Source organism: Sus scrofa, chromosome 5 (genome assembly GCF_054392235.1).
Source record: "Sus scrofa isolate SSC_HxYL_T2T_F1_AM1 chromosome 5, Sscrofa_HxYL_maternal_Yorkshire_Landrace_v2.0, whole genome shotgun sequence".
NCBI classification, from domain to species: Eukaryota; Metazoa; Chordata; class Mammalia; order Artiodactyla; family Suidae; genus Sus; species Sus scrofa.
This window is the reverse complement of record NC_139387.1, coordinates 31,181,669-31,209,218: the sequence shown is the minus strand read 5'-3', so window position 1 is coordinate 31,209,218 and position 27,550 is coordinate 31,181,669. Positions and strand designations below refer to the sequence as shown.

At 36.4% G+C, this 27,550-nt stretch overlaps 1 protein-coding gene across 25 annotated transcripts in view; it reads right to left on the bottom strand.

Annotated features, from left to right (window-relative positions):
• Positions 1 to 9,289: 9,289 nt before the first annotated feature.
• The window catches only part of MON2 (MON2 homolog, regulator of endosome-to-Golgi trafficking), a 114,602-nt gene continuing 96,341 nt past the window's right edge, over positions 9,290 to 27,550 (bottom strand). For all 25 annotated transcript variants that reach the window (XR_014803486.1, XR_014803483.1, XR_014803485.1 and 22 more), the window contains 3 exons: positions 24,161 to 24,368; positions 21,036 to 21,118; positions 9,290 to 9,979 (listed from right to left, as the gene is read on the bottom strand). Coding sequence is in view for 13 of the 25 variants with exons in the window: in XM_084956244.1 (XP_084812370.1) it covers positions 9,816 to 9,979; positions 21,036 to 21,118; positions 24,161 to 24,368 (455 nt within the window). In the remaining 12 variants the exon portion in view is untranslated. The remainder of the gene's footprint in view (positions 9,980 to 21,035; positions 21,119 to 24,160; positions 24,369 to 27,550) is intronic.

The following is a 27,550-nucleotide window of genomic DNA, read 5'->3' as shown; positions in this document are numbered from 1 at the left end:
GAAAATAAAATACACTTGGGTATGACCACTGACATATCTCAATGTTATGCTTATTGTACACATTTTTAAAGCAACTGCTGAAGGTAGTTTGCCTGCAATGTCTAATCTGAACTATTTCTAATTAACAATATATTTTTGTGTATATACAGACATATTTACAATTAAATGCCTTCCTTTTTTTTTTTTTTTTTAAAGGGCCGCACCTGTGACATATGGAAGTTCCCCGGCTAGGGGTTGAATTGGAGCTGCAGCTACTGGCCTACACCACAGCCACAGCCGTAGCAACACCAGATCCTAACCACATTTGCAACCTACTCTACAGCTTGCAGCAATGCTGGATCGTTAACCCACTAATCGAAGCCAAGGACCAAACCCACATCCTCATGAATACTAGTTGGGTTCTTAACCCGCTGAGCCACAACAGAACTCTTAAATGCCTTGACAAAGTATAAAACTGACTATACATCACAGTGATGCTTATCACAAAATCTGTAGAAACTTCACTAATAGTTTCATTATGATTCACACCACCTGGTCTGGCGAAGCAATGATTGGGCTGGTATGGCCATCATCCCTCACTGCTCATTCACTGCACAGCTGACCACATTATCCTGCACCATAAAAAATGTCACTTGTCATAATGGTACAGATTTTTATTTTTTAATTTTTTTCTTTTCCTTTTTAGGGCCGCACCCACAAGGGATCTGAGCCGTGTCTACAACCTATACCACAGCTCACGGCAATGCCAGATCCTTAACCCACTGAGCAAGGCTGGGATCATGGTCCCTGGTCGGATTTGTTTCTGCTGCGCCACGACGGGAAACTCTACAGATTTTTAAATGATCATCAGACAGTTGTTTGGTCTACAGTATACAGGTACATTACTTTAGAGCAGTAACATTTCCAAATAAATGTGGTCATTACACTATAATTGTATCAGATTCCTTTCTACAACTGGCCTTTTTGTGACAATGTTGACACCAATATACTCATCTTTCAGACACAACGTGCTATTATCAGCTCTTTTCCTCCACCCATAATATCCAGAATCTAAGCTTACTTTCCAAATGTGAGCACTCTCAGCTTATCAATCCTTTACTATGACCTCATAGCAGAAAACTGCAACAGCTTATAACTTCAAGTTTATCTTCCTTGTTTCATAATTTACTCCTAAAAAAAAAAAAAAAAATCACTCCAAACTCCTGCCACTTCAAATCTAAACTACTCTGCTTGGCTTTCAAGGAATTTCATGAATGGGCCTCAATCCCTTACTGTCAACCTTGTTTCATACCATACACCAAAATGTAGTCTACCAATTTCCTCATATGTCAGGGATACGTCTTTCTTACATTTTTTGTCTTTGCCTGAGATTTCTCCAATATCCTTTGGATCCATCTAAAACCTACCTAGCTAGTTCCATCTCTATCACTCAGCTTTTTCATTTCTTAATCTTCCTTCTGAATACTAACAACAGTATCCTGAACCACAGAAGACTAGGCTAAGCTTTTTGATTTTGTGATCCCATATTAATCTGTACTAGTCTTTCAAAGTACTCTGCACTTCATATTTCCTGCACAACTGTAAATTCCACGAGGACAGAGACGAATCCAATGACTAACACATAATGGGAACTAAAATGCTAATATCACATGAAAACTCAATTACATACAGTCTTGTAGTTAGTATTGTATGTATGCGGTTTCCTCAACTAGCTACAAGCACCTGAGAGCTCCAATAACTTCTGTTGCATACAGCAAGGACACAATTATGAATATACATGTTATACTGGTTGTCCGGTAAAAGGCAAAAAATCCCTTTCCCTCTGGGAGAAGGTATGGGTTTTCTGCCCATTTCTTGAATGATATGTGTTTAAAAAAAAATTTTTTTTAATGTAGCATCCACCAGTTACCATGTGCCCAGGATGGTTCTTTACAACACTCCTTTTTAAAATTCTAATGAACAACTCTGTGTTACAGATGAGAAAGTCAAAACAGGTTAATTAACCCAAGGTCACACATCTAGTCACATGATGGAATTGAATCTAGGAAGTCTTGCCCCAAACTTTGGGCTGTTAACCACTAAGCTACTACAAATCAGTAGCTTAGTAGTCTTGCCCCAAACTTTGGGCTGTTAACCACTTAAAAACAAACTGCAAATCAGTAAGGTGTTTTAAACTCTCCTGGACCAATACTAAAAAACCCAGTGCAGCTTTGGAGGTCACAGTCATTAGATAAATCTTTTCAGAGTATTTGAAGTTCTCTGTTATGTTCAAGTGCTTTTGTCCCAATGCCCAGTTATAGAAATAGCAATTGTCTAAAAAGCATTTCCAATTGATTTCAGTAAGACTTGGATTTTAATGAAGTACCAATCTTTTTTATAAAAAGTGAATCTAGCATGGTATGGAAGAAAACTGCTTTTGAAATGAGATGCTTATTCACAGACTTTAGCTGTGACTCTAGGTAAGTCACTCCACCCTCTAAACCTTGACTGCCAACTCTGTAAAATGATTGTAATACCTTCCTTGCAGGAACTGCTGTAAGAATTAAAAGGAATAATATAAGCAAAGCCCTAGCTAACACATCCTAGGTCCTCCAGAAATTATTAAAATTAGAAAATAGAAAAGTGTTACAACTACACTTGACTTCTAAAAATACTGTGGAGGAATTTTTCAATATATACATTCATTATAAAACTCAGGTTTTCAAAAAAGAAACTGTCTTTGAGAAGTGGAGGAGTGGTCAGGTATTGCTATAGATAGGCAGTTTCAAAATTAACCTTGCTAAATTAAGAATAAATAGGAATGCTCATAAAACAAAAGAGATAATTAAGAGAGTCTACCTAATCCACAAGAGGATTGTGTTTTTCACTTGACCTAAAATTTTTACACAAAGTTCCAAATCTTTCTTTCCAAACTGCTGAGATGTTTCATAATGTCCCTCTTACTGTATATTCTTTTTTTTTCATTTTATATATTAATACTTTCAACAGAGGTCTCAAAAATACATCTTCATTACTGTATTTTATAAAAGTATTTCCAAATTGGTACAAATATTTGATTACTGAACGAAGTCTTTAAAACAGAGTCAGTGATGTGGGATGTCGCCAAAGTGTTGAACCCAGTGGGAATGAGGAAGCAAAGTATATTAAAGGAGTAAATGAATCATTTATCAGATTTGAAAATCAATTCTCAAAATGGTTATGACTTTAAGTTACACTAAGAAAACTCATACTGCTGGAATATAATTAAAAACCATGCTGAGCGGCAACTGTAAAGAACAGGATCTATGTAATCACAGCTATAACTATACAGTTCTTGTGAAAAATCTATCCTAGGCCACAAAGGAAATTTGGGTTTGAGGCCAAGAGACTTTCATGACTATAATACATAACTGATACATCTCAACAACATAAAAATTGTGAGAAAGTGTAACAACAGCAGTATTACTTTCAAGAACTGTGTTGGGAGCTAAAAAAGAATCTCACAAAATTAGATAAATATATCCAGTCTGACATAAACACCATATGGCAACTGCCTTAAGAGACAGGAGTTGTATGTTATGTGTTAAAATTATGACACAGAGGTAGTAAAGGCTGGAAAGCAAATTCAATTTGCACGGTTGGGGCTGAAGTCTAATATTTTATTTTTCTAGATAAAAAGAATATGATTGCAGCATTATAGTTTTGGAATTTTTCTCCCATCTAGTTAAACTTCACAGAAAGAGCAGTTGGTATTATATTGCAATAGTTTCCCAAATAATGGCATGGTTTAGCAGATCTTCCCTGGTTGTACTATTTAACTGAACGTTAGTTTAAAATAAAATTTAATATAACCACACTTGCAGCAACTAAAAATGATCTCAAAATTCAAGGGTACAATAGTTTCTTTTTTCCTTTCTGAGGTGCTAGAATCAATTAAGAAGGTTTCAACTGACCTCTGTGTCGCTGTAAGTACCAAGTACATGAATAGCAAATACACCCAACAAAGACTTGGAGAAGAAGAATATAACATTCTAGGTCTTCTATCAAAGAAGACTGCTTTTAACAGAAAAATGAAAACAGCTGAAACACATGGGCAATATGCTGCCTCAAGTCCTCCTTGAAAATAGGCACCATGCAAATATTATACATTAATACATAATATTTAGATAACATAAATATAAAATAGTTCACAGTATCTGCCTCCAAAAACAAATTAAAAAACCCTTTCCTCCTCCTGAAGGGGGGGGAAAAAAAAAAAAAACTTCAAAAACAAAAACTCATGTAAACAGACTATTAAAGACTCTCTTTTGAGAAAAGTGGTATAGTCTTTCTATCCACATAAAAGACAAGACTGTTCCAAGTTTAGCTACTGAATTCATCATATTTATAGCAATCTCATTTTGTGAGCATCCTGGCTGCTGAATCCTGTGGACTGAGAAAGACAGTAGGAGCTATAGCCACAAATTATTTCAACTTGTTCAGCTATTTGTAATAGCAGGGGGACTTCACGTTTGTAAATAAGCAACAGTGGCCAAAGAAGAAGGTATTTCCAGAGACTTGTTTAATAGAATGGCAGTGGTTCTACCACTAATAGCTGTTTCTTCTGAACAGGTATAGTGAAGTTAGAGGAAAGGCTGGAAAAGAGGAAGAGAACGAAAGAGAAATGAAAGGAAAAAAATAGAAAAATTAAGGGAAAGCCTAAGAAAGGGAATAAACACATAATTTCTTAAGAGAGAGAAGGGAAGAAAATGATGCAGGAAAAAATATATAGCCAAAGGTCTCAATTAATTGTAATAAATTTATCAAACAACTTCAATAGTTATCCTAAGAAGGTCATTATGAAATCAATTCAAAATTCAAACTATGATTTCCCTAAAGAATGAGTAAGTAATTCATTGATTATTGTCTCTGTTTTAGAGATAACAGATACTTTGAAAAGTTAACATGATTGGAGTTCCCGTTGTGGCTCAGTAGAAACAAATTCTGACTAGTATCCATGAGGACTCCAGTTTGATCCCTGTCCTAGCTTAGTGGGTTAAGGGTCTGGCATTACTGTGAGCTGTGATGTAGGTTGTAGACACAGCTTGGATCCGGAGTTGCTGTGGCTGTGGCGTAGGCCTGCAGCTACAGCTCCAATCTGACCCCTAGCCTAGAAGCCTCCATATGCCACGGTGCAGCCCCAAAAAGTCAAGGAGAAAAAAGAAGAGAGAAGTGAAAAGAGAAAAGAAAAGTTAACATCCTTGAAGTTGAGTAAGAGGAAGGGCCTCAGGTCCTCACTGCCTGACAATTAGTCAGGATTACTAAGATTGTTTAGATTCTCAAAAGGATCACAACTCAATCCCTTAACAAGAGCCAAAACTGCTAATGCATTCTAAATTTCTAGATTTATAAGAAAGTGATATTTAACTCCTCTGGAATAGTTTTTTATATAAGACACAAAGGCATAACTTTCTTTCCCAATCTATAAAAACTCTTCACTCAAACTGAAAGCACCAGTCCACTTGCCAGAGATTTAAAAAGATTTAATTCAAGTGATTTTGAAACATTAAAAACTGCTTTCCCATTGTATATAAATTGGAAACTCACCATGGGGTATGAACTCCTGGTTCTTCTCACAAATGATTAAAAAAAAAAAGCATAATTCACTCTAATAATTTAGATAAATACGACCCTGGAACACTAAGCATAGTAAAATGTTGTTGTTTACACAAGATCAGCGTTATCTGCCAAAACGGTCAAACCAGAGAAGTGGAAATCTAAAGAACATACTAGGCTGCTGGCAATGCTTTCATGAGACCATTTTTATCTACATTTGTGTTAGTTTTCTATTAAAAAAAAATAATCCACAATATTCTCTGCTTCGACATTAATTCCAGAGGCTCGTAAATTTCCACTATTAATATCTATAGCAATCACAGGTAGGTGGGTTCCTGAAAGAATTCTGCCTTGGCTAGAAAGACATCACATCACCTACAGCAGGCTCAAAGATTTGGTTGCCTGCCTGAATTGTTCTATATATGGGAAGAATATAGTAGTCTTATATAATAACTACACTGCCATCCATTAACACAAATGTAATAATGATAATCTCATTAATATTTTCATTATATTAATGAAATATATTATTGTTTCATTCTCTGTTTCTTGACTGACCCTTCGGCCCAATGGTTACTTAGGGCTAGAGATACCAAATTGTGATAATAAAATACTCTCTGGTGACACTGAGAAAGGACAAATAACTTGAGTTATTGGCCAGCTACAGAATTAAATGAACTGAATGTTATTCATCAGAATAAAATATGTATGCTAAATTGTTCCTATCTTCCTTCTGGAACTACATGTAATTTAAATAATATAGCTAGAGTTGAATCAATATATGGGGGAAAACAGGTAAGAAACAACATAGCTATTAATATAATAAAATATAAAATGAAAGCAAATGAAGAGTTCCCATCTTGGTTCAGTGGTTAATGAATCTGACTAGCATCCATGAGGATGCAGGTTTGATCCCTGGCCTTGCTCAGCGGGTTAAGGACCTGGCATTGTTGTGAGCTGTGGTGTAGGTGGCAGACAAGGCTCAGATCCTGTGTGGCTGTGGCTGTGGCTTAGGCAGGCAGCTACAGCTCCGATTTGACCCCTAGCCTGGGAACCTCCATATGCTGCGGGTGAGGCCCTAAAAAAAAAAAAGAAAAAATGAAAGCAAGTGAAAAGTGGTTCACTCTAAGCCAGACCTTCATGCATTTTTTTCTTTTGGCACCTAGCAAGCTCCTAATATATAAATGCTATGAATGTATATAATAAAACTAACAAAAAACTTTAAAACTAGTTATAAAGATATATTAAATAAAAAACTACAACATGACCTATTCTTTTTGGCAATAGTAACATTACATTAGTAAGTTATTTAAGTTGAAAATTAGTTTGTTTCCTTTATGATGGAAAAATAGTCTGAAAAGGACTTTAATCCACCTCTCTGCATATGCAGCTGTAGGGCAATCTATGTAAGACAGGCACTGTCAGTGACAAAAAATGACTACATGAGGCTCAAAACTCATTGTATTTATGTATTTACTTACTTACTTAATTTATTTTTCTTTTATAGCTGTACCCACGGCATATGGAAGTTTCTGGGCCAGGGACTGAATCCAAGCTGCAACTGCAGCCTACACCACAGCTGCAGCAATACTGGATCTTTAACCCACTGTGCCACAGTGGGAACTCCTAACTCAGTGTATTATACTATGTATCTCAAATGGCATTATTACCATGGTTTCAAAGACTAGTCATAGTCTCAAATATGCCATAAAATGGTCTTAGCTTTGGAAGCTTCCTTTTTGAATCTCACAGCATCCAGTAATCTCACATGGCCTAGTTCTTCTAGTTACTAAAGAAGGGAATTCATACCAACAAGAGAAGGGCAATGTGCTAACCTCTCCAGGCATCAGAATTTATTTTAGAAAATGCAGACTTGACTCAAGGGAATTAACTGCTAGTGATGATTCCTGGGGCTAGCAGGAGATATTCTAGGAGGAAAAACCTGTCAAAGTATACTATGAAGGGGGCAGACAACTTTGCTTGTTACTAAGACTGGCAATGATTACCATGTTACATGGTATTTACACATTCGCCACATTTATGTTTTGTTATCTGTAAAGTATGGTCCTAGTATTGAAAACTAATACAATATTAGCTAAAGTTATTCAGTTTATATAAATATTCACTGCATACCCTTGACTCACATTTAATTCTTACTAGAGAATAATTACTCTGATTGCAACTGATCTGTTGTTTCCCAAGAACAGACATATTTTTTTTACTTCATGTAAATTCATGCCAATATTTTTAACGTGTTATTGAACTGGAATTTTTACTCTATTTCAATACTTTATCAGTAATATGTAGATTTTTCTAATCCCCAGTTTATCATGGCCAAATAAATACACAGGTTGAATTTCTTTTTTTTACAACTTTCTTTAAGGAAAATGCTAAAGATAGAATCTAGGAAATGCCATATTATACCTTAATTTTAGGTGAAATTATAAAATAGAAATTCATTAATTCATGTAAATAAAATAATACCCTCTCAAAAAAAGATCTTACCATATGTTTACAGAAAATAGTGCAAATTAAATACACAATTACAGCAGCCTCAAAACTGTATACATTACTCAATTCTAATATCCTCTCATATTTTTGTAATTATTCTGGAGAGGCTAAAATTTATAAATTCTATTAAAATCAAAGGCCTTCCTGAGGTTCCCTTGTGGTGTAGTGGGTGAGGAATCCAGTGTTGTCACTCACTGTAGTGGCTTGAGTTGTAGCTGTGGTGCTGGTTCAGTCACCTGGCCCAGGAACTTCCATATGCCATGGGCACAGCGGAAAACAACAACAACAAAAGCCTCCTAGAACACTAAAATAGTATTAAGACCATTATGATTTTTTTATGAATAATCATTGTTTTAAACATCTTTGAGTCTTGACATAATTAGGAAAATTTAAGTCAAGAAAAATATGATAATACCATAATCTATTAGAGAAAAAATACGGTAGCTAGGGCAGTCAGTTTTTTAAGAAACACGTTAATGTACTCAAGAGCACTTTTCTTCTTCACTAAGATAGGAAAATGAAACAAAATTAGCATTTTACTCCATGACAGAAAGTTTACTGCATTTCTAAATGCTTCACTATCTCCAAAAATACACTTCTCATTGTTTTAGAATACACACATATTTTATATTTGTGGGTTACCATAATAATTTTCTTCTTGAAAATATATTACAAAATGAAGCACTGAAATGAACAAAACCTCACAGCAAAATTTTAGGAAATCTGAAATCATCTTACCTGGGTTATATTTCAAAGACAGTGATAAGTGTTGTTAGTGGGGGAAAAAAATAAGTAGAAATATAAAATACGAAAAGTCTTTAAAATCAAGACAGCAAATATAAAAAGATGTACTTATGTGAAATCTGGGAAAGATATTTAAAGAAATGAGGTATGATGGAGTCATAGTGCTACAATATATTAAGTTAATGACCTATACTTCAAAATTGCAAAATCAGCAAATCATATACTATCTGCTCTGCTGTGTTCACATGACCTTCCTGGTCAGATGTTTAATAGTCACTAGTAAATACATTTAAAATAGACATTAAGCTAACCGCGTGATCATATGGTGAGCATATCTGCCACTTAAGAAGGCAAATTATAAGTAAAAATGTAAGCAAACAATTTTGTATTAACAATAAATACAGCTTCAAGCATTTAACATTATCAATATTTTTAAAAATTTAAATAATAAATGCAACTGTTTTATACAGAACTGTACCATTTATTATACACACAAGTATATCAGTTCCCTTTGTTTACAAAGGCTGGTTATAGACAATATGGAATGTTACAGTACCATCTTGCATAAAATTTTAGTACAATTTTGTACTAGAAAAAGGGCGCAAAAAGACCAGCCTAATAAATCTGACTAAAGGAAATATCTTTTCTTTCTTTTTAAAAAGTACATCATTAACACATTTACCACAAACTGTACATAAGCTCACTTTTAAATCACCAACTGAAGATATGGTAGCAGGTATGCTGTGGTATTAACCATCTCTCTCATCAGTTTAATTTATTAAAGGCTTATACTGCTACTCATTCAGGAGCCTTTGTTGACATGTAAGACTGTAGTATGAATTACTTAACTCAGGTAAGTAAAATTTAAAGGAGGCCAACAACAGCTGCCAAGAATTATTTGTTGTAAGAAATGTCCTTCTCATAGAAAACTCACTGATGAGTTACATTCTTCAGTTATCTTCCTTCTTTAAATGTATTGTAGCTGGTCAAGATTCTCCATTTTGAACTTTGGATGCTGGTGGTTGCATGAAATCCTTAAAAGGAACTAGTGCCTCTTTAAGTGCAGAGCAGACTTCTGAGGATGAGCAGGTGATACATTCTACTAAAGTTGGGTATAAGGCAATTACTTGTGCCCAGGTATTTCCATCAACTGTAATGCAAAAAGAAGTAGACTGAAATAGTAGATTATCCAGTTAGCATAAACACAATGCAAAGAAAAGAAATTCTAAAATATGGAGAATCCACAAGCTTACACTTTTTCTTTCTTTTAAAACTTGGAATACTTCCTGCAATATTTAATAACGTATGAGGGAAAAATATATGATCAGTGTGCAAGAGTCACAACAAATTCGATAAAGTACCAACGAATTTGATAAAGTACATTTTAAATGATACTTCGATTTGTGAAGACCTTGAAAGCTAACAAAATAACTTAGAATAATTCAAGTCTTTGTCATTTTCATTATAATAACCAGAAAAGAAAATGTACTTTGCAAGAATTAGAAAATAATTCAGTTTTTATGCAATTGCATTTTCCCAGTAATATCCTTAACATCAATTTTAACTTTAAATGACTGCATATAGACCCATTCTTCCCTTATACTGTTTGCTAATCTTTAATGTATACGACTAGATTTAAGCTGTAGTGAGCAGAGACATTTCTGCCTTAACCATCACTACTATGAACAACTAGGATTTTTAAATGCTATTTGGTGAATGGACAAAATGTTAAGTTCCTTATACTCTGAGATCACATATTACATTTCTATTTTCCTATATGTGCTATGCGTATTTTTGAGAGCACAATACACAATAAAACCTGATGACAGCTTTTTCGTAGACAGTCTATGAATACGGCACTTAGTGGAACAAATCTCAAATCTGGGAGACAGTGTAGAATAAAAGAAAGAATACTAGACTATACATAAGCAACTCTGATTCTATATTTTTCACTCCAATTTACTGAGTGTCAACTAAAAGTCTAAAAACTGGAGTTCCCATTGTGGTTCAGTGGGTTAAAAACCCAACTAGTATCCATGAGGATGCCAGCTCAATCCCTAGTCTCACTCAGTGTGTTAAGGATCTAGCACTGCTGTAGGCTGCAGATGCAGCTTGGATCCTGCATTGCTTTGGCTGTGTCATAGGCCAGCAGCTGCAGCTCCAATTCAACCCCTAGCCCAGGAGCTTCCATATGCCGTACATGCAGCCCTAAAAAGAAAATTCTCAAAACCTTTTTGAAATAAGGTACTGCTGGGTGTCCCTGATAAAATCATGTAATGATTAATGATGCTCAATGCCATTAATTATTAGGAAAATGTAAATCAAAACTACAATGAGTATACTTAATAGAATGGCTACAAGGAAAAAAAAAAGCAACAACCAGAAAACAAGTGTATGTGGGGATGTGGAGAAAACAGCCCTTGTTCACTGCTGGTAGGAATGTAAAATGGTACAGCCACTGAAGGAAATAGAATGGTGGCTCCTCAAAAAATAAAAAATTGGAGTTCCCACTGTGGCACAGAAGGTTAAGAATCCTACTTCAGGAGTTCCCGTCATGGCGCAGTGGTTAACGAATTCGACTAGGAACCATGAGGTTGTGGGTTCGGTCCCTGCCCTTGCTCAGTGGGCTAAGGATCCGGTGTTGCCGTGAGCTGTGGTGTAGGTTGCAGACGTGGCTCGGATCCTGCGTTGCTGTGGCTCTGGTGTAGGCCAGTGGCTGTAGCTCCGATTGGACCCCTAGCCTGGGAACTCCATATGCCACGAGAGCGGCTGAAGAAAATGGCAAAAAGACAAAAAAAAAGAATCCTAATTCAGGCTCAGGTTGCTGCGGAGGAGTGGTTTTGTTACCTAGCCCAGAGAAGCCGGTTAAAGGATCCATTTTGCTGAAGCTGTGGCTCATATTGAATCTCTGGCCTGGGAGCATTCCATATGGTGCTATCATAAGAAATAGATAAATAAATAAATAATAGAATTTACCTGTAACTCAACTAGAAAAAAAATAGAATTTATATGATCCAGGAATTCCACTTGTGGGTACATATCCAAAAGAATTAAAAGCAAGGTCTGTACACATATGTTCACAGAAGCATTATGTACAGTAGCTACTACATAGAAGAAACCCAAGTGTCCACCAATGGATGGACAGATATAGAGACATATACACACACAAGAGATTATTATTTGGCCTCACAAAAGAAGGGAATTCTGCAACATACTAAAATATGAATGAACTTAACAACATCAGTTAAGTGAAATAAGCCAGTCACAAAAAGGGCAAATACTCTATATTTCAATGTATATGAGGTACTCAGAGTAGTCAAAGTCACACAGATAGAAAGTAGAATGGTAGTTACCAGGGGATAAGAGAAGTAGGAAATGGGAGTTTCTGTTTAGAGTTTCAGTTACAAGATGAAGAGCATTAGACATGGATGGTGGTGATGGTTGCCAACACTGTGAATGTATTTATTAATACCACTAAAAAAATGGTTATGATAGTAAGTTTTATTATATGTATAATCACAATAATTTTTTGGGAAAAAGATTGCAGAGATTGAAAGCTATCTACATTGGCCCAGACAATCAACCGACCAAACTTAGTCTTGGTTTATTATAAGAAAATATAAAAATATATTATCTTAAATAACATCTTAAATTCAGGGACACATTCAAATCTCTTAAAATAAATTATGTTTTAAAAATTAACCAGGGAGTTCCCGTTGTGGCTCAGTGGTTATGAACCTGACTAGTATCCATGAGGATGTGGGTTTGATCCCTGGCCTTGCTCCGTGGGTTAAGGATACAGCGTTGCCGTGACCTGTGGTGATGGTCACAGATGCAGCTCAGATCCAGAGTAGCTATGGCTCTGGTGTAGGCCAGCAACTGCAGCACTGATTCGACTTCTAGCTTGGGAACCTCGCCATGTCATGGGTGTGGCCCTAAAAAGACAAAAAATAAAAATAAAAAATAAAAAAATAAAAACTAACCATAGATTTTCATGGTCACTTTGGACTTAGCCATCAAAACAATGAAAAGGCAGAATTCCCATTGTGGCTCAGTGGTAAGGAACCCGACTAGTATCCATGAGGAAACGGGTTTGATCCCTGGCCTCGCTCTGAGGTCGCAGATGAGGCTCAGATATGGTGTGGCTTTGGCTGTGGCACAGGCTGGCAGCTGTAGCTCCGATTCAATCCCTAGCCTGGAAACTTCCATATGCTGCAGGGGTGGCCCTAAAAAGACAAAAACAAACAAACAAAAAAGCTATATGAAAAAGCTGTATGTATTGAGTATGGAAGTATCACCATGGTATTTTAGGAAGTGGAAAAAATGAAGTATATTCAGAACAGTAGGTATAACTTGGAGCTATTGTGCATATTTGTTCATGTTAAAAACTGGGGGTGTACTGGAGCACAGCTGACTTTTGAACAACACAGATCTGAACTGCATGGGTCTGCTTATACACAGATTTTTTCCAAAAGTCAACACTGAAGCACTGCACAATCCCTGGATGATAGAGTCCAAGGATACAGAACCCCAGATACAGAAGAACCATCTAGGTTATAAATGGATTTTTGACTGCTTGGAAGGCTGACATCAGTGATCCCCGAGTTGTTCACGGGCCAACTATATATATTTTTTGTACTTACATAAAAAACTTAGGGAAGGACCCACAAGCTAATAAAAATGGTTGACTATGGTAAGGTGAGAGAGCTGGGCAGATGTAGAACAGGGGAATGACCATCTCAAAACATTTCCCTAGGAGTTCCCTGGTCGCCTAGTGGATAAAGACTTGGTATTGCCACTGCTGTGGCATGGGTTTGATCCCTGCCCTGAGAACTTCCACATGCTGCAGGCATGGCCAAAAAAAAACCCATAAAAAACAAAAACCCACTGGAGTTCCTGTCGTGGCACAGTGGTTAACGAATCCAACTAGGAACCATGAGGTTGCGGGTTCAATCCCTGGCCTCAAAGCTCAGTGGGTTAATGATCCAGCGTTGCTGTGAGCTGTGGTGTAGGTTGCAGACGAGGCTTGGATCCTGCATTGCTGTGGCTCTGGTATAGGCCAGCGGCTACAGCTCTGATTGGACCCCTAGCCTGGGAACCTCCATATTCCGCAGGAAGCAGCCCTAGAAAAGGCAAAAAGATTAAAAAAAAAAAAAAAAAAAAAGAAAAGGAAAAAACCCACCACAAAAAACCCAAACTTTTCCCCGCACATATTTCTATAATTTTGAATTTTTGAACCATGTGTATGTTTACTACTACTCAAAATTTTAATTAACAATCAAGTAAAATGATAAAAAACAAGATTCCTCAAAACTAAAGATAGGTTCAACAAATGCCTCCTCTCCCACCAGAAAACCCTAAAACAAATAGCAAACATTCTAAACAAATGGTTGGGTTTAGGCTGGTTCCAAAACTTACAGCCATCTCCTTGAATTAATTTGGTACTGGCTACAAGTCGTCCAACATATTTTTACTGGGAAGATCTGGATTTCTCTAAGTTGCTTCTTTTTTTCTGTTTCTTAGTGACGATTATCACACCATTTTCATACATTATTATATCATCATCATTTATGATTACATTTAGTTTAAATCTTCACTTTATATGCCCAGAGGCATATATTCATACTTTCTAAAACAATTTTTTTTTTTCTTTTTAAGGCTGCACCTGTGGTATATGGAAGTTCCCAGGCTAGGGGCCCCTGGAGCTGCAGCTACCAACCTACATCACAGCCACAGCAATGCCGGATCTAAGCCATGCCTGCGACCTACAGCACAGCTCAGTGAGCAAGCTCAGGGATTGAACCCGTATGCTCACGTATATTAGTTGCGTTTGTTACCACTGAGCTGCAATGGGAACTCCCTCTTGTAAACGATTTTTAACACAATTTAGTTAGATCATCTATCATTACTCCACTGCCCTATCCATGGCGCAATGACTTTGTAAAAAAAGGTTACTGAGTTTTCCTTCCCTTTTCTTCCTTTATACAACTTCTAGTTACATTACTGACAGCCATATAAAGACCATAAAAAGTAATGCAAGTCTATGTACTGATATATATTTCTGTATTTAATATATCTATAGCAATAACATGAAAAATTGGGAATTTCCTATTTAGTTTTTAAGTATATTTCTAGGAATCAAATTCTATCCTGTGATCTAATGAAGATTAGATTTCTGGTCTCTAGGAAGTTAACACATGGTTTCCCTCTATGAAAAGTCAACTGAAACATTTTATTAAGATAACTCAAATTTGAACTTGATGGGATAAATTAAGAAGACTCTTCTAAGATTATTCTTAGAAATTTTAGCCCTTCTTTTAGGTTGAATACACATTAGTCTACTGCCTCTTAATATTTAGTATAATACTCACCCTTCCAGGCCAAAGTAATAATCAGTGAATTTTGAAAACAGAAAAATATGTGTAATTATATAACAACTGACAGGAACAAATATCTTGTGACTCATTTATTAGGAACCTGCTTTTTTCTTAGGTAGTAAAAGTAATGCTGCTTAAAGCACCAATCTGCTAGGATGTTTGTACCAGAATATAAATGAACACATTTCCTTCTATAACAAAGTCTTGTTTCATAAATAAACAGTTCAGTCAGCTGAACCATTGTGCATAGTGACACAACTGACTTATACTCTGATGCCAGCCTTTTATCTTGTCCTGGGCCAGTGACAAATTCTTAAGACCAGTGGCTGGTCCAAAACAACCACACTGTGAGTAGTAATGTTGCGAAGGATTCAAGATAGATTAAAACATGACCCAAAAAGCCTCTCAAGAAGTTTACGTTAAAGGGAATGAATCATGTACATGTATAACTGTAATACAAATAGAAAAAGGCACACAGAAAAGAGCTCTAAGTTCACCAAAATAGGAATCACTCACCTTTAAGGAACAGAAACAGGGCTAAAAAGTGGTGTGATATCTGAACAAGGTGGATATAGGCAGGAGAATGGAATGAGCAAAGGATTGGGAATACTTGGGTAGACTGAGAATTTTGGTTTGGTGGGAGAGTAGGGTACACAAAGTCTAGTGGGAAATAAAGCATGAATAGAATGGAGTCAGTAGTGCTCTTTGTATTTGGTAGGTTATGGTAAATAAAAATATTACTTTATTTTGTTTTACTAGAATGGGAAAATGAATGATCAAAGTTGCGCTTTTGGAAAAATCATTTCTGGAATTAATGTAAAGAATGAATTGGAAAGAAATGAGTAACAGGGGAAACAAATGAGGAAGGGCTATAAAAATGATTCAGTTATTTCTACAGTTTATATCTAAATGATAAGTACAAATATAGAACAAAAGCCTCCTATAACCCCAAAAAAGTCAGTCATGTTCTATATTAAAAATATGTAAGGAGTTCCTGCTGTGGCACAGTGGGTTAAGAACCTGACTGCAGTGACTTGGGTCATTGCTGAGGCATGGGTTTGATCCCCAGCCTGGCATACTGGGTTAAGGATCCAGTGTTGCCACAGCTGTGGTGCACGTTGCAACTGCGGCTCAGATTAGATCCCTGGCCTGGGAATTTCCATATGCTGCAGGTATCCAAAAAAAAAAAAAAAAAAAAAAAAAAAACAACTGTCTGTGTGTATAAAATAGGGAGTTCTCTTATGGTGCTATGGGTTAAAAATCTGGCATTGTCACTGAAGTAGCTTGAATCAATGCTGTGGTGTGTGTTTGATCCCTGGCCTACGAACTTCTGCATGCCATGGATGCGGCCAAATTTATATATATGTGTGTGTGTAAAATTGCCTATACATTATATATATATATAAATTATCTAGATGCAATACTTAAATTCTGACCAATTTAGTTAAAAAAAGTCAGAGAGTGAAGTCAGCATCATAGCAGTGTGAGAAGCTCCATTTGTTTCTTCCCTTCAATCCAAAAGCAGTAAAAATCCGTAACTCAACAAAAAATGTCTCTCCCAATACACCAAGGTTCTAGAGAATTCCACGCACCTGTACATAAAGGTGGATGGACTAAAACACAGAGGAGGCAGAATGAGAAAAACAGTGGAGGCAGTGCGTGCAATCCTGATCCCCAGACACAACAGGTGAGCCCACCACCTCAGAAAACCTGGTGGTAGCAGCAGAATAGGTGATGTATGTGACTCTGGGTTCTTGGCCAAAGCAGTGGTTAAGGCCACAGGGAACCAGGCAACAACAGGCCTGCAATGTCATCCTCCAGTCACGGAGGCACAAGTGACTCTGGCTCCTTTGCCCACAGCAGCAGCATCCATGAAACTGATAACCCTGGATGTGGCAAAAGCACCCAAGACTCTGGCTCCCTAGCCCATCCATCCTTTTGCCCCCCTGCAGTGGACTCAGCAGCATGGACCTAAGAGATCCTGGATGTAGTGGCAACACCTGCTATCCCACTGCTCTAACAGTGACACCAGCAGCAGGAAGGTACCCAGCAATGCCAGAAGCATGAGCAGTGATAACAAGGGCAACAAGCAACACCTCTAGCAGGGGCAGTGGACAGTGGAAAGTGTCAATCCTCAAATATAATCACAGGCAACTCAGGTAAGAAAAAAACAAAAACTTGTACTACAGTGCCATCTGCTGAAAAACAAAAGAAAGGCCTCTAATAACTAACCTGTTAAATTGTCAGAATCAGAGAAAAAAGCTTTACTAAAGAAAAAAAAAAAAAAAAAGAAGCTTTACTAAAGAAAAAAGCTGTTATTACTTCAAATATATTGGTTAGAGGAACAATCCATTAAGCACCATGAAAAACCACAGTGACATGTTACCACAAAATGAGTTATCCAGAAACTAAAATTAAAATTACACAATACTGCAATCTAACTGATACAATTCAAAACTGCCATCATAAGGAAATTCAACAGGGAGTTCCCACTGTGGCTCAATGAGTTAAGTACCGGATATACCCTCCATGAAGATGCACGTTTGATTCCTGGCCTTGCTCAGTGGTTTAATGATTTGGTATTGCTGCAAATTGCTGTGTAGGTCACAGATCTGGCTCTGATTCGGTGTTGGTGTGGCTGTGGCATGGCCTGCAGCTGGATCTCTGATTCAACCCCTAGCCAGGGAACTTCCATATGTTGCAGATGTGGCTATAATAAAGAAATAAAAAAAAAAAAAGAAATTCAACAAGCTACAGAAAAACTCAAATAAGTACTTTGATGAGATCAGAATAAAATGAATAAACAGAAGGAATATGTTACCAAAGAAAATGAAATGCTAAAAAACAACCAAATTCTAGAGCTGAAGAACTCAGTAAGTGAGATGAAGAATGCATAAGAACATATTGGAGACAGAGTAGACCCTATGGAAGAGCAAATGAGCAAGCTCAAAGATAGAAATCAAGACATGACACAGGTAGAAGAGGAACAAGAAGATCTTAAAAAAAAAAAAAAGGGGGGGGGGGAGTTCCTATCGTGGTTCAGTGGTTAATGAATCCGACTAGGAACCATGAGGTTGCGGGTTCGATCCCTGGCCTCACTCAGTGGGTTAAGGATCTTGCATTGCTGCAAGCTGCAGCATAGGTCGTAGATGTGGCTCAGATGTGGTATTGCCCTAGCTGTGGCACAGGCCTCAGCTGCAGCTCTGATTCAACCCCTAGCCCAGGAACTTTCACATGCTACAGGTATGGCTGTAAAAAGAAAAGAACAAAAAAAAAAAAAAAAAAAAGAAAAGAAAAGAAATATCTTTCTGAATATGTCTCCATAAGCAAGAGAAAGGAAAGCAAAAATAAATAAATGGAAGTGCATCAAACTAAAAGCTTCTGCATAGCAAAGCAAACTATCAACAAAATAAAAAGGTTACAATAACAAATGGGAGAAGATATTTGTAAATCACTAATCTGATAAGGGGTTAATATCCAAAATACATAAAAAACTCATACAACATAACAGCAAAAATAAACAACCCAACTAAAAAATGGGCAATGAATCTAAAGAGACATTTCTCCAAAGAAGACATACGGATGGACAATAGGCACATGGGAAGATTCTCAACATCACTTATTTTTAGGGAGATGCAAATCAAAACCATAATGAGATATAACCTCACACCTGTTAGGATGACTATTATCAAAAAAGGCAAGCAAATAACATACGATAGAGAGAATGTGGAGGTGACTGGGAACCCTCATACGGTATCAATGAAAATGTAAAGCTGTATAGTCATTATGAAAAACTGTATGGAGGTTACTCAAAAAATTAAGAATAAAACTACCATAAGATCCAGCAATTCCTCTTCTGGATATCTACCTGAAGATACAAAAACACTAATCTGAAAAGATATATGCATCCCTATGTTCATCACAGCATTATCTACAATAGCCAAGTTATGGAAACGAGCTAAGTGTTCATCAATGGATGAAATAACAAAGATAATACTACACACACACACACACACACACACACACACACACACATATGTGTGTGTATATAAATATATATTTACACACACACACACACACACACACACAATGGAATACTACTCAGTCATAAAAGGAAATCTTGGAGTTCCTGTCATGGCGCAGTGGTTAACGAATCCAACTAGGAACCATGAGATTGCAGGTTCAATTCCTGGCCTTGCTCAGTGGGTTAAGGATCCAGCATTGCCATGAGCTGTGGTGTAGGTCGCAGACGCAGCTCGAATCCCGCGTTGCTGTGGCTCTGGCATAGGCTGTCAGCAACAGCTCCAATTCGACCCCTAGCCTGGGAAACTCCATATGCCATGGGAGCGGCCCTAGAAAAGGCAAAACGACAAAAAAAAAAAAAAAAAAAAAAAAAAAAAAAAGGAAATCTTGCCATTTGTGACAACATGGATAGATAGACCTTGAGGGGTATTATGCTAAACAAAATAAATCCAACAGAGAAAGACATACACTATATGATTTCACTCATTTGTGAACTTTTTTTAAAAAAAATAACAAACCAAACAAAAACAAACAACAAACACAGATACAGAGAACTGAGTACTAGTCACTAGAGGGGAAGGGAGATGAAGGAAGGATGAAATGGGTAAAGGGGGACAACCGCATGGTGACGGGTAAAAACTTACAGTGGTGAGCATGCCAGTTAGTGTATACACAAGTAAAAATATAATGTTTTATGTGTGAAACATAATGTTAGAGACCAGTGTTACTTCAATAAGTAAAAATAAACCACAATGAGATTACCACCTCAAACCTGTTCAAGAATGTGTCATTAAAAAAAAAAATAACAAGTTTTAGCAAGGATGTGAAGAAAAGGGAACCCTTGTGATCTATATGGTGCAATGTAATTTAGTACAACCACTATGAAAAACAGTGTAGGAAGTTCCTCAAAAAATTGAGTAACCCCATGTCTAGACATGCATCCAAAGAAAATGGAAAAAGGATCTCAAAGAGATATATGCACCCCCATGTTCACTGCAGCATTACTCACAATAGCCAAGACAGAAACAACCAATCAATGGATGGATGGATAAAGACATGGTATGCATGTGTGTGATATACATATACACAGATACACACAAAGAAATATTATTCAACCATGAGAAAAAAGAAAATTGTGCCACCTAGGACAATGGAATGGACCTATAGGCATCATGCTAAGTGAAATATCACACAGAGAAAGACAAATACTGAATGATATTGCTTATATGAGGGATCTAGAAAAGCTGAACTCATAGAAACCCAGACAGTGGTTTCTGGGAGGGCAGGAGAAATGTTGTAATGTTGGTCAAAGAGTATAAATTTCAGGGATTAGATGATAAATTATGGAATCCAATACACAGCATGGTGATTACAGTTAATAACACTGCATTATATTCTTGACAGCTGTTAAGAGTAAATCTTAAATGTTCTCACCACAAAAAAAGCAGCAGTAATTATGTGACACGATGAAGGTGTTAGCTAACACTACCATGGTAAGCACAGTGCAATATAAAAGTCAGTCAAGTCAACGAGTTGCATACCTTCAACTTATAAATGTTATATGTCAACTACATCTCAAAGCTTAGAGTCAGCCAAATATGCTTAAAATAAAGAAAAATTTACAAAGTAGTTTTACTTAATTGACATCCCAATGAACTGGATGTGTTGCTGTCATAAGGCCCAGAGAAAAAAGTCTTATAGCTGTTATGTTCCTAAAATTCAGTTAAATTAATAATAATACAAAATATATCACAAATAAAACATAAATGTTATTAGTTTAGAATAACTGGGTTTCTAAGCACTTACCATTCTCAGGCTGAGTTTTCTTAAGTGAATCAATGAGAGTACTGACTGCTTTTAAAACAAATATGATTTCTGTTACTTGTTGCCTAAAAAATAGATGGGAAATAATTTCCATTAGGATTTTAAGATATGCCATGTGTGTTTTTTACTAAATTCTACAAATAGACATATTTTGGAAAATACTGAACATAGAACAATGTGAAATTAATGTTAGTTTTAAGTTCTTACAAAGGAAAATCATTTCATTAACATATACTTCAGGAGTTCCCGTCATGGCTCACCATGTTAAAAACCCAACTAGTATCCATGAGGATGTGGGTTTCCTGGCCTTGTTGAGTTGGTTAAGGATCCGGTGCTCCTGTGAGCTGTGATGTAGGTCATAGATGTGGCTTGGATCCTACACTGCTGTGCCCACACTGCTGTGGCTGTGGTGTAGGCTGGCAGATGCAGCTCTGATTCAACCCTTAGTCTGGGAACTTCCATATGACGCAGGTGTGGCCCTAAAAAGACTATATATATATATATATATATATATATATATACACACACACACACACACACACACACACACACACACACACACACAAACACTTCAATGTGCAAATAAGATTTATTTATTCTAAATATAAGTTATCAACATTAAATGGAGGGAAAAGGCAATATATACATCTAAATTTATTTGTGAGATATTTCACATAACTACTTAAAGCCAAAACATTATATATGTTTTTAAAACTTCTATAAAAGTTTTTCTTTTTTCTTTTTGACTAATTAGTAGTAAAAGAGATTTGTCAAAGCTTAAATGGAAATAAAGATTACTATTACCCCCAGCATATATTTTGTCATGCTGTTAAAAGTATTTTTAAAATTACAGTAGTCTTAACATTCTAATACAAGAAATAAGAAATATGCTCAAAATCAACCACAAGGTGACATTATTTGGAGACATCAGCGATGAAGAATGAACTTGGAGTAAAAGATCAATCAGAGTAGTTCATTTCTTTCTTCTGCAGAAACCTGGTTCTGCTCTACTCCCCCTCATTCTACTCCTGGTATGAATCTGTGTTCATGCAACAGATAAGGTTTTCCTACTACTACAACATGGTACTATTCAAGTCTCCCTTTTTAAGTATATGAGTATTTTATTGGGTTACAGTATAGTTTTTTAGAAAATAATGTAATGATACTGCATCAAACACAGGATGATACAATATAACAACCATAAGTAAGATTCAACTTAAAAGCATTAAAAAGGCGTTCTTGTTGTGGCTCAGCAGGTTAAGACCCAACTATTATACATGAGGATGCGGGTTTGATCCCTGGCCTCGCTCAGTGGCTTAAGGATACCTCATTGCCACAAGCTTTAGCATAGGTCTCCAGTGAAGCTTGGATCTGGCTTTGCTCTGGCTGTGGAACAGGCCTGCAGCTCTGATTGAACCCCTAGCCCGGAAAATTCCATATGCCACAGGTGCAACTATAAAAAGGAAAAAAAATTAAATAAAAGCAATAAACACTTAAAATACAAAAAAAAAAAAAAGAAGGAAAAGTTGCTTTCTGAAATAAAAAATACTCCAAAGCAATTTTATTACTGCTTTTCCAAGTATACATCAGAGATCAATTTTAATAAATTGGTTTTCAATCATGACAATAACCAAGTAACTAACACCTGTCATGGGAATGTTTTTGTATATAAATCTACAAGGTGATACATTCCTGGGAGATGGTAAATTGGTAGAAGTCTCTGATGGGCAATTAGTAATATAATATAATCAAAACATTGTAGAATGTCTGTTATCTTTTAAGGTTACTAGTTCACTTTTTTTTTTTTTGCCATTTCTTGGGCTGCTCCCACGGCATATGGAGTTTCCCAGGCTAGGGGTTCAATCAGAGCTGTAGCCATCGGCCTACACCAGAGCCACAGCAACGTGGGATCTGAGCCGTGTCTGCAACCTACACCACAGCTCATGGCAATGCCGGATCCTCAACCCACTGAGCGAGGCCAGGGACCAAATCTCATGGTTCCTGGTCGGATTCGTTAACCACTGCGCCACCACGAGAACTCCCTAGTTCACCTCTTAATACTACCTTATGAGATGGGACCTATAATGATTTTCCTGACTTTCAATATTATTTTGTCTTCCAATATTATTTTCTATTTGATTCATTTGTTTTGCCCTAAACACTAAGTTCCATATTAAAAGTAGATTGGCAACATAACCCTAATTTATGATTGTATTTTTTTTTTTTTGTCTTTTGTCTTTTTTTTTTGTTTTGTTGTTGTTGTTGTTGTTGCTATTTCTTGGGCCACTCCTGCGGCATATGGAGGTTCCCAGGCTAGGGGTTGAATCGGAGCTGTAGCCACCGGCCTACGCCAGAGCCACAGCAACGCAGGATCCGAGCCGCGTCTGCAACCTACACCACAGCTCACAGCAACGCCGGATCGTTAACCCACTGAGCAAGGGCAGGGACCGAACCCGCAACCTCATGGTTCCTAGTCGGATTCGTTAACCACTGCGCCACAACGGGAACTCCCTATGATTGTATTTTTTGATAAATTCTGATCTGTAATTCAATTAACCTTTACATGACAGAGACCTAAAGCCCCTTCAACTGGTATAGCCTGACTAAATGAGAAGCAAATCAGTTTAGGTATGAGGGCTTAATTATGCAAATTAGATAAAAAGATGATCTAAGATATGGCTAGATAACTTATAGAAAAGCCTAGAAATGACTATAAAACAAATGAGGAAGTTTGTAGAGTATGATTTATCTATTATTTTCTTCTCTAGAGAGATCTATAATCACGTGTTCATACAGATCTATAAGTCCTTACTCAAAATCCTTGCAAAGATATAGTTCAGAATTCAGCTTTTTTTCAAATTCAAACAAGTAATTTGGTATCTATATCATATATTACTTACCTTCCATTAGTAGTCCAAAAAAGCATCTCATAATAAAAAACATTAATATAATTGCAGCAAAACTTATGAATACTTACATTACACAGGATAAATAAAATTATAAATAGCCTCAAATTAAGTTCAGATCACTTATGAAAATATATGATTTCCAGAGCTTTTTAAAAAAATTATTAATTTTTTTAAATACATATATACATACATATATACCTTGGAAGAGGGCATTTACCACTTAGTCTTTCATCCTCTATATAACGATGCAGTACATCTTGAGACCTCTTTAGAAGCACTGAGAGTGCCATTCGTGAGATGTAGCCTTCTTGAGGTGTTGTGACTTTATTACTGAAGGAAAACTGGAGCAATGTTTCAAAACACATTTTAGAAAATTCTTCTCTCAAACGAATATCAATCTCTGCTTCTGCAGAATTAATAATTTTTGATGGTTAATAGAACATTAAATTAATACACCTTGATACAACTCTTAGACAACTAGGAATAGAAGAAAATTCCTTAACTGATAAAGAATGTCTATGAAAAACTTAGTTAAGAGCATGTATATAAATACATGCAATATATGAACAATTCTTTCCCATCCAAGAGCAAAAATAAGGCAAGACTGCCCAATCTCATTGCTTCAACTCAACTTTTTTCTTGTCTTTGGTCTTTTTAAACCTTCAACAGCACTATAGAATACCTCTCAATAGTCTTCCACATGATCCAACTTGGAATAGTTTGTTTCTTTTTTTCTCTTGGAAACATCTTCCCTGGACCCTGATCCAGTCTGCACTAGTTGCTCTCCAGACATGCCACCCAGCTATATTCCAGAAATGGTCTTTGTCATCACCCTACAAGTTGTTTTTATTCTCTCTCGTGTTATATCTCACTTTCTAGATCTAATGCCTTCCTTTTTTTTTTTTTTATTTAATCCTTTGTTTTCATAGGACATATTCTGTAGTACCTGACAATGAGTGAATGGGAAGTAAAAATTTTGAGACCATACATTTCTGAAATATCATTTTACTGTGGTACTTGAAGTGGTTTCTAGCAGCATCAGCATCACCAGAGAACTTCTGAGAAATACAAATTCTCAAGCCTCATCCCAGACCTACTGAATCAGAAACTCCTGGGTTAAAAGCCCAGCAACAGCTTCCCTCCAGGTGAATATAATGCATACTGACATTTGAGAAGTACCAGTCTACATTCCTACTTAGCCAGCCCTGGGACTAGGTATAGAATCCCTTGTCAAAAATCTTTTCCATTTATGACCCTGAAACCATAGCTTCAATGAATTCCAATGTCCTTTTGATAAAGCTTTTTTTTTTTTTTTTTTTGGTCATGCCTCTAGCATGAGAAAGTTTCTGGTGACCCATGCACCACAGAAGTGACCAGAGCCACAGCATTGACAATGCCAGATAACTTGCTAGCACCAGGGAACTCCCTGATACAACTCTTTTGTGTTGAACTTTTTTTTTCTTTTCTTTCCAAAATCTTTTGGCATCTCTTCTTTATCCCTAATAAATATTCTGATGCTTCATGATGACATGCCTTATTCTGAGTCTTTTTTCTTTCACTCTTCTGGGTACTGAGTGACCACTTTTAATCTGAAGATTTTTATCTTCAGTTTTATTTCTTTGATAATTTCCTCTCGTAATTATTTTTTCTTTCTGTAAGACCTATTATCTGTCAAATGTTAGATCCCTCGAATTCACTTTCTTTCTTTCTTCTCACTCTGTCTACTTGTTTGTCTTTGCTCTATTTCTGGATTATATCCTTAATGTTTACTTCCAACCCTTCAATGAACTTATATCAGCTATCTTTAGTTTCTATGAGTTCTTTCATGATCTGATTGTTCCTATGCTATAGGAACAATTTTATTTTTTAAAAGCATTTTTCTTGATTCATGAATGTAAAATCTTTTATCTCTTTGAGCATCTTAATCATGTTTTTTAAAATGCTTAATATGACCCAACATTTTCTCTCTTTCTTCCCAGTTTCTTTTACTCCATCTTCATTTGTTTTGGTCTTTCTCTTTCATATTAGAGGATTTCTTCAAATGTCTGTGAGCTTTGGCTATCAGAACATACTTAAGAGCAGGGGACTGAAAATAATCACTGGAATCTCTGTGATTGGTCTTGTTTATTAGCAAGAAAGACTTTGTTATGTACATGTTTACAGAAAACTCCAAGTTAAAGCTGAGAAATTTGTGTCCTATAGTAAAGTCACTGGAAGAATGTATGTATACTTTATCTTTATATATTTAATATTTTAAGTGGCAGGAGGTATTATCAGAAAACTGCTAGAAAAAGTATACATGGTAACTTGGCAGTCTTTATTTAGCTTAGAATATTTACATTTAATTATAAATAGGGTTCTTAAAATATATTTTTAAAAAATTTATCCATATTTCTTTAATAGCCTTTTTTTTAATTTTAATTTTTTTTGGCCACCCCTGTGGCATGCAGAAGTTCCCAGGCCTGGGATGGAACCTGCATCACAACAGCAACTCAAGCCACTGAAGTGACAATGCCAAATCCTTAACCTGCTGCACTACAAGAGATCTCCCAATTTTTTAATATTCTTAATAAAAAGTTGATACATTAAGTAGCCTTCAAAAATTTTTCTCTGAGGTTCTTATGTTTGTTAAACCTGCACTTTACTGGATTAATTGTAAAAATTGTCTGGCTAGGAAAAAGAACTAGTTTGTGAAGTAAGCAGTATGAGAGCATCTAGTGGTCAAACTGTATACAGAAATCCTCTTTAAAGTGTTCACCATAGTTCGGCAGAAATTAGTCATAATTCTGGGGACTAAGGAGATGCATGGTACCGATTTAGAATTTTTTAATCATCTCACCAAAAAAAAAATATATATATATATATCTCATTATGATGCCACAATTACATTTAACACCTGAGCACAGCTTTTAAGTTAGAACACACCCTCACAACATACACAATAATAAACTCAAAATGACTTAAAGGCTTAAATATAAGACATGACACTATAAAATTCCTAGAGGAGAACCTAGGCAAGACATTATCTGACATAAATCATATCAATGTCTTCTTAGGTCAGTCTTCCAAGGTAAAAGAAGTAGAAGCAAAAATAAATAGGTGGGACCAAATCAAATGTATAAGTTTTAAACAAAATGAAAAAACAAGCAGGAGTTCCCGTCATGGCACAGTGGTTAACAAATCTGACTAGGAACCATGAGGTTGCGGGTTTGTTCCCTGGACTTGCTCAGTGGGTTAAGGGTCCAGCATTGCTGTGAGCTGTGGTGTGGGTCGCAGACACGGCTCGGATGCCACATTGTTGTGGCTCTGGCATAGGCCAGTGACTACAGCTCTGATTAGACCTCTAGCCTGGGAATCTCCATATGCTGTGGGAGTGGCTCAAGAAAAGGCAAAAAGACAAAAAGAAAAAGAAAAAACAAGCTACAGACTGGGAGAAAATATCTGAAGGTACTATGACTGACAAAAGGGCTTAATTTCCAAAATACATAAATAGCTTGTACAACTCAGTAACAGGAAAAAAATAAAACCGACCCAATTGAAAAATGGGCAGAAGACCTAAACAGACATTTCTCCAAAGAAGACATACAA